The sequence below is a fragment of the Typha angustifolia genome, chromosome 11 (genome assembly GCF_048772165.1).
Source record: "Typha angustifolia cultivar Huaian chromosome 11, ASM4877216v1, whole genome shotgun sequence".
NCBI lineage: Eukaryota > Viridiplantae > Streptophyta > Magnoliopsida > Poales > Typhaceae > Typha > Typha angustifolia.
Genome location: NC_133249.1, coordinates 5,567,406 through 5,573,267, shown reverse-complemented (window position 1 = coordinate 5,573,267; position 5,862 = coordinate 5,567,406). Strand labels below are relative to the sequence as shown.

General features: G+C 40.1%; 1 protein-coding gene across 2 annotated transcripts; it reads left to right on the top strand.

Annotated features, from left to right (window-relative positions):
* Nucleotides 1–594: 594 nt before the first annotated feature.
* Nucleotides 595–3,133, top strand: LOC140770704 (DNA-directed RNA polymerases II, IV and V subunit 9A-like). 2 transcript variants are annotated; one of them, XM_073111963.1, is made up of 4 exons: nucleotides 595–950; nucleotides 1,044–1,128; nucleotides 2,021–2,179; nucleotides 2,826–3,133. In XM_073111963.1, exons 1-4 carry the CDS (start codon nucleotides 922–924, stop codon nucleotides 2,904–2,906), a joined length of 354 nt encoding a protein of 117 aa, XP_072968064.1. In that variant the 5' UTR covers nucleotides 595–921; the 3' UTR covers nucleotides 2,907–3,133. The 2 variants fall into 2 exon arrangements, with proteins under 2 accessions (XP_072968064.1, XP_072968065.1); XM_073111964.1 differs by having other exon boundaries at nucleotides 621–950; nucleotides 1,053–1,128.
* The last annotated feature ends 2,729 nt before the right edge of the window (nucleotides 3,134–5,862 follow it).

Genomic DNA, 5,862 nt, shown 5'->3' with positions numbered 1-5,862 from the left:
CGAGAATATAAATTGAAACCGGATTAGATAGAAGGAACCAACTCTCCATCAACATAACGGATTCAATCTTTTTACCTCATATTTGAGCGAGAGAGAGAAGAAGAGGAAGCTTCTAACATCTCGTTCATCGGATAAAATAAAGGAAGCTAAATCCGTCGTTATCTATCAGCTTATGCTTTCAAAGATCTTTGTTTCTTTTTAACTGTCAAGATGCACCTTCATGGCCCTTTCCACTGTCCACATATAACAACTCCAAGGAATCTGATAAACTTGTGCCATGCTCATTTATTTCTAAATTTGTTGCATAACTAAACACATCCTCCTGCAATGGAAGAAGAGATCAATAAAAATAAAATAAGAAAAGGAGGAGAGGAGAGGAGAGGAGAGGAACGGGTCTTCTCTTCATCATGGACACTAGATAAGTACTTACTATTTTGTCCATATTGAAGATTTGAAACTTACTCGTGTTGGAAATTTGGTAGGTGGGCCTTCACTTTCCATTGTATTTAAGTAAGCTTATAGTGGTTAATTTGGATACTTCAATAAGTGCATAGCTTTGTGAGATCAGACCAAGTCATTGTGGTAAAATTTTATCTTATCCATGAAGGGACCAGAAGAATCCAGCATTTCTTTTTTGTCCCCACAGCTTAGCCTCAAGAATTAAATTAAACCAGCTGGCATCTTTGCAGAAAGATTCTCCATGTTGTTCTGAAAGATTTCGGCGGCTCCTTTATGATTCCCAGAGTGAGTTATGATTTATTGTGCAAGTGGGAGCACCACAGCTTGCTTCACTTGTAGAAGAGCTGGATCTAAAAGAGAAGGCCAGGAGAGGAAGAAGGTATCATCACTCTTCAGTCATCATCAGACATCAAGTCCTGTCTGCAAGCTGACCAAGATCGATCACAATTCGGAGGAGCAGCCATGAGTACCATGAAATTTTGCCGTGAATGGTGAGATCATAATACCATATGTGTATGTAACTGCCGAAGAAGTAGTTCAGATTGTGGATCCTCAACTGGTTCATCTTTTCTTTCTTCTCTGAGGATTCGCAGCAATAACATACTGTATCCGAAGGAGGACAAGGAGCAGAAGATCCTTCTCTATGCCTGCCGCAATTGTGATCACCAGGTTTACCTCATTGGTTAACATAAATCAAAAGTTATATCCTAATTATTGATGATCTAAGTAGCTTATGATCTTGTCTTATCAAAAGTTGGAATTGGTCAGAGCATAAATTTTCATGGTACTCTTTATTTCATCCAGAAAATAGCATCTGGGTGTTTCATTATATAATTGCTACAGCTTTCCAGAATTGAAGTGCAAAGAGCTCAGAAGGGATTAAGATTGTTACAAAATTAAGTTCTTTCATTTCAGATGCAATATATCTATCATAAAGCTTGAACAACTATTGATCCTGCTTTGGCTTATTTTTTTACCTTGCTTTGCTTCATCTAGTTTGATATCATTGTGCTGGTTCACAATATATAATTCCAAACCTGCATTAGTCTTGCTTGTAATGTGAATAAGATCTACACATCACAGTACTTTCTTGAAGAGATTTTCACTCTTAATCTAGAAATTTAGGTTGTGCTTGCAAGTCTTTTAGAGTAAACCAAAATGAGGCTTAAATTTGGAATTGATGCCACAGCCATAATTATCTAACTTATGGAGTTGTCTACCTCCTCTCTCTCTCTCTTTAAATGTCAGCACTTTTAAATGTCCTTTTAGATTTAGTAACAAGAATTGCCTTCTACTGATGATCTCCAATAGATTAAGTTAGATTCAAGTCCCCAGGGAAGCACTGCATGAGTACAGTAAAAACTAGCAGGCCTTAATAAATTTGCACATATGAAGATCTGTTTCTCTAGAATAGCTTTGGACTACAAGATATAAAAGATCCTTTGCATCTAGAGGCAAATGATTATTGTATATATATGAATGTTGCCACTATGCCAACAAACATTTTATCAGGCACTTAGTCGATCATTCTGATCATCTCCTGAATCTTGCTTGCATGCAGGAAGTCGCCGACAACTTCTGTGTATACCGAAATGTAGTGCATCACTCTGCTGGTGAGTTCACACAAGTGCTACAGGATGTTGCCGGTGATCCAACCCTTCCTCGTACCAAGTCTGTAAGGTGTGCAGCTTGCGGCCATGGTGAAGCTGTATTTTTTCAGGTGAGATTTAATTACTTCACCTTCACTTGCCTCTTATCAGGCAAAAGATTGTGATATCTATAATACTATTTCCTCATTTTGTACAACATTAGCCAACTGCCATTGGATTAACACAAGATACTGAATTTTCTGGCTCAAAAAAGTTATTTCTTTGAAGGTCGATCATTGACAGACAAAAAAAAATTATGAACAGAGGACCAAGTTTGTAACATTTCAATAGCATAGATGTAGTAAATCCATCAAAATTATAGTAGTGAGAGTCTTTTTGAGGTTCCACTGTTCACAAAAAATAAACTCATCAAACTTAATAATTTGTTCATACTTATTGTTAGCATAAAAGAAGATCAAATTTGCCATCCAGAGAATATGGTGAGCAGACAGGGTAGTAAACCAGGAGGCCTTGAGTATGAATACTGCAAGATCTATTTGTCATCTAGTTAAGAATGAAACTCCACCCTTTGTCATCTACTTTCTAGCTTAGACATATGGGTAAACTTGGATGTATTTTCTATGTATGAGATTAAGATTTTCAAGAACATTGTAAGTTTACATCTACCTTTATTTAGATGCCTTTGTTCATAATTACTTTTGAGGCTTTTCATTTTAGTGCAAATTAAATGATCTAACTTACTGTGTCCCTATGCAGGCTACTGCTAGAGGAGAGGAAGGGATGACATTGTTCTTTGTCTGCTGCAACCCAAGCTGTGGTCATAGATGGAGAGAGTAACAGAACAATGCTCTCTGGATCATTTCAAGCATGAACTGAATCGAATATTTGGTTCTGCTGCAATTTTGAGATGGTATCTGAGAATAAGTAATATGAACAATTTGAAGTTCAAACACACTGATGCATAATGGCAGCATACTGCTTGAATAAATCATTCAGCTTGGACAGTAAAATTTAAAATCACTGACACAAGCCAAAATTCAATTCGATCAGTTCTTGCGTAGTTGTATGCTTAGTGAATATATATTTCCCCTCCTAAGTATAGCAATGCAAGAATCTTCAATATCAGGCATAAAATTAGGAAGTCAAAAGCTTCACCAGACTACAACTAATGCACTGAAACACATGTCCTAATAGTAAAAATCATATATTTGAATATAAATTTTGAGTTCAAAATTAGATAGAATCCACACATTATCATAAATTTATTTATTTAAATTTGTAAAGATAAATGAATGGAATTTTGCTTTATTTGAAAAATATTACTAGAGTATATAAAATACAATTGCTTCTGAATTAGAGTTGTCAAAACAAACGAGCTCGGCTCCTTTGAAGCTCGATTTAAATTTCGAGGGTCCAGCTTGAGAGGGGCCAATAACTTTTAAAATCATTTCAAAGTACATCTAGTACTCTTTTTAAGCTGAGCAAAATATTAAGTGGGTTGGCTCACAGCAGTTGTCTAATTTGGGATTCGACGAATCAAAGAGAGGTGTCAGGGTACGGGGGAGAGGCAGTAGTAGACTAGCTATGGGTAGATTCTATCACACCAATCATTTCAATCGTCTAAAATGGTTTATTTCTTATGATGAGGGTAGAAGTAAAAAGTATATCTAGTGCTTGGATCCCAGTAGATTGTCTTTCTAGATTGCACACCCCCGTTCCGGCCTCCTCCTCCGGCAAGCTGCTGAGCTCGGCTCAATTTAAGTTAAGCCAAACCTAATAGATTCGAAAATTAATTTCAATTCAAGCTTGAGTTAAAAGAGACTATCTCGAATATCTAATTTTATGGGCAAAAAAAATTTATGCAGATCAGCTCATGTCTAAGTTTAGTTGGCACGGATCAAATCACTAGATTCGACTTATATAAAAGATTAAATTAATTATAGTTTATTGCATGGGGCTTAGATTTATTCTGTCGTTTGTTAAGGAAGTATAATTGAGCTATCTTTATTCATGCATGGTATTTAGAGATTAGGAATAGGAAGGTACAAGTGCAGCCCCAGATAAGTAATGAAGAGCCAGGAATCAGCTCAAAAGGCTTCAAATATATCTCAGAAGTTGCACCAGGATGTCACATAAAAGTGAATAGCAACTTCCCTTTCTCTTAAGAAGGGCCCACCCAACCCCAACCCCAACCCCAACCCCAACCCCAACCCCTTTTGGCTAAACGAAGTTAGCACATAACCAACTCTTTTTTTTCACATGAGGGAAGCAAAAGTTGCAAGGTCGAGGCAAATGCTGCCGAGATTGTGAAGCGAGTCGTCGTATTTACCCATGAGCGGCTCCACCTCCAGCTCTTGGAACCCTTCCTCGCACGTATCAAAGTCGGTGACGATTGCGCTGAGCATGCTCCCGACGGTCCCCTTGTCGTGGCTGGCCAACGCCTTCAAGGTGTTGGTGATGCTGAAATCCACGTCGTCGTACATGTCAAGGCAATCGTTGAGGGGCCCCTTGGCGATCGTGCTAGTAGTTGGTTCGGCGATAAGGTCGGCGGCTGCTTCGCGGGCAATCTTCGTCTGCGCCGAGATAGCCTTCAATGTCAGACTAAGCAGTGTGGTAGCATTGAGAGGACCCGTTGGGAGCTGGGGCAGGAAAGGCTGGACCGATGTGAAGCAAAGGTCAGGGTGCTCGGTGTGGTTGCATGTGGCTCTTACGGAGGAGTCGAGACATGTAGCGTTAGGCGATCCGGTTGGCGAGGGAGAGACGGCCGGTGGGGATGAAGACGGTGGTGAAACTTCGGGAGGGTTGTATATTTGTGGAGGCGGCGAAACCGAGGGTGAAGAAGAGGGCGGCAGCGAGAATTTCTGCGACGGAGAGGGTTTTGGGGCCGAGGAGGGAGGGGTAGAGGGGTGAGCGATAGGAATCGTGTGTGGGGAGGTGCGGGGGGTGCAAAGCGATGAGGCCGGCCAGAAGAGGGAAGAGGTGAGAGACAGGCCGAGGAGGAGGAGGGGGAGAGAGATTTCTGGCCTCATGTTTTCCTTGGAAGGGAGGAGGCCAGGAGAGTGGAAGAGGATGGAGGAGAGAGAGGGGTTATATGATAAGGAAGATTCAGGAGGGGAGGGGGGAGACAGAGAGAAAGAGGGGGGAGGGAATGGAGGGGAGCATAAGAAGGGTTGGATAATTTTGGCGGGCAATGGTTGTTTCACCGTTGGAGAAGGTCCCGTGTGTTGCATTTTAGCCGTTGGTGGGTAACCATATTTTGAAATTTTAGTTGGCCGTTAGGGGCTTGCTATTTTTGGAGTTCCTTTTCCCTATTTTTAGCACCACTGGTTAGGCACAAACGATGGAGGAAATTAATAAGGGGATGAAGACAGCTCTTGCTTGTAGAGAATTGTGAACAACATCCATGATTAGTTTTGGAATTTATTTATTTATCTGTTTCCCACGGTAACAAGTGATTTGTTTAAGTGGTTCGAGCTACTTATTACAGAGAGTAGGGTTTGCAGTTCGAACTCAAATCTTGATGATTCGCCCAACTAAGTCAAAGTAACTACTATTTGGGTGGTAAGCTGTATTTAGAGATGGGCCATGCCCACTTCTCTCACATTACAGCTAAAGAGCGCACGTTTATTTTAGACATCTCTTCAATCAAGAGATAAATTTTTACCATTTTCTTGCCTTTTTATAGTCTCATAGAAATGACAATAGAAAGAGTTGGCCAAAGACCGCAACAACTGCTTGAAACACACTTAAAACTACTGATTTGGATATACAAGTATCTACTAACAACTGATGA

Bases quoted from the DNA above. Each gene is read 5' to 3' on its own strand.
- LOC140770704 (XM_073111963.1), top strand. From the start codon at position 922: ATGAGTACCATGAAATTTTGCCGTGAATG. The intron at 951-1,043 runs GTGAGATCATAA...TTCTTCTCTGAG, and splicing joins ATGAAATTTTGCCGTGAATG to GATTCGCAGCAATAACATAC. The intron at 2,180-2,825 runs GTGAGATTTAAT...GTCCCTATGCAG, and splicing joins GTGAAGCTGTATTTTTTCAG to GCTACTGCTAGAGGAGAGGA.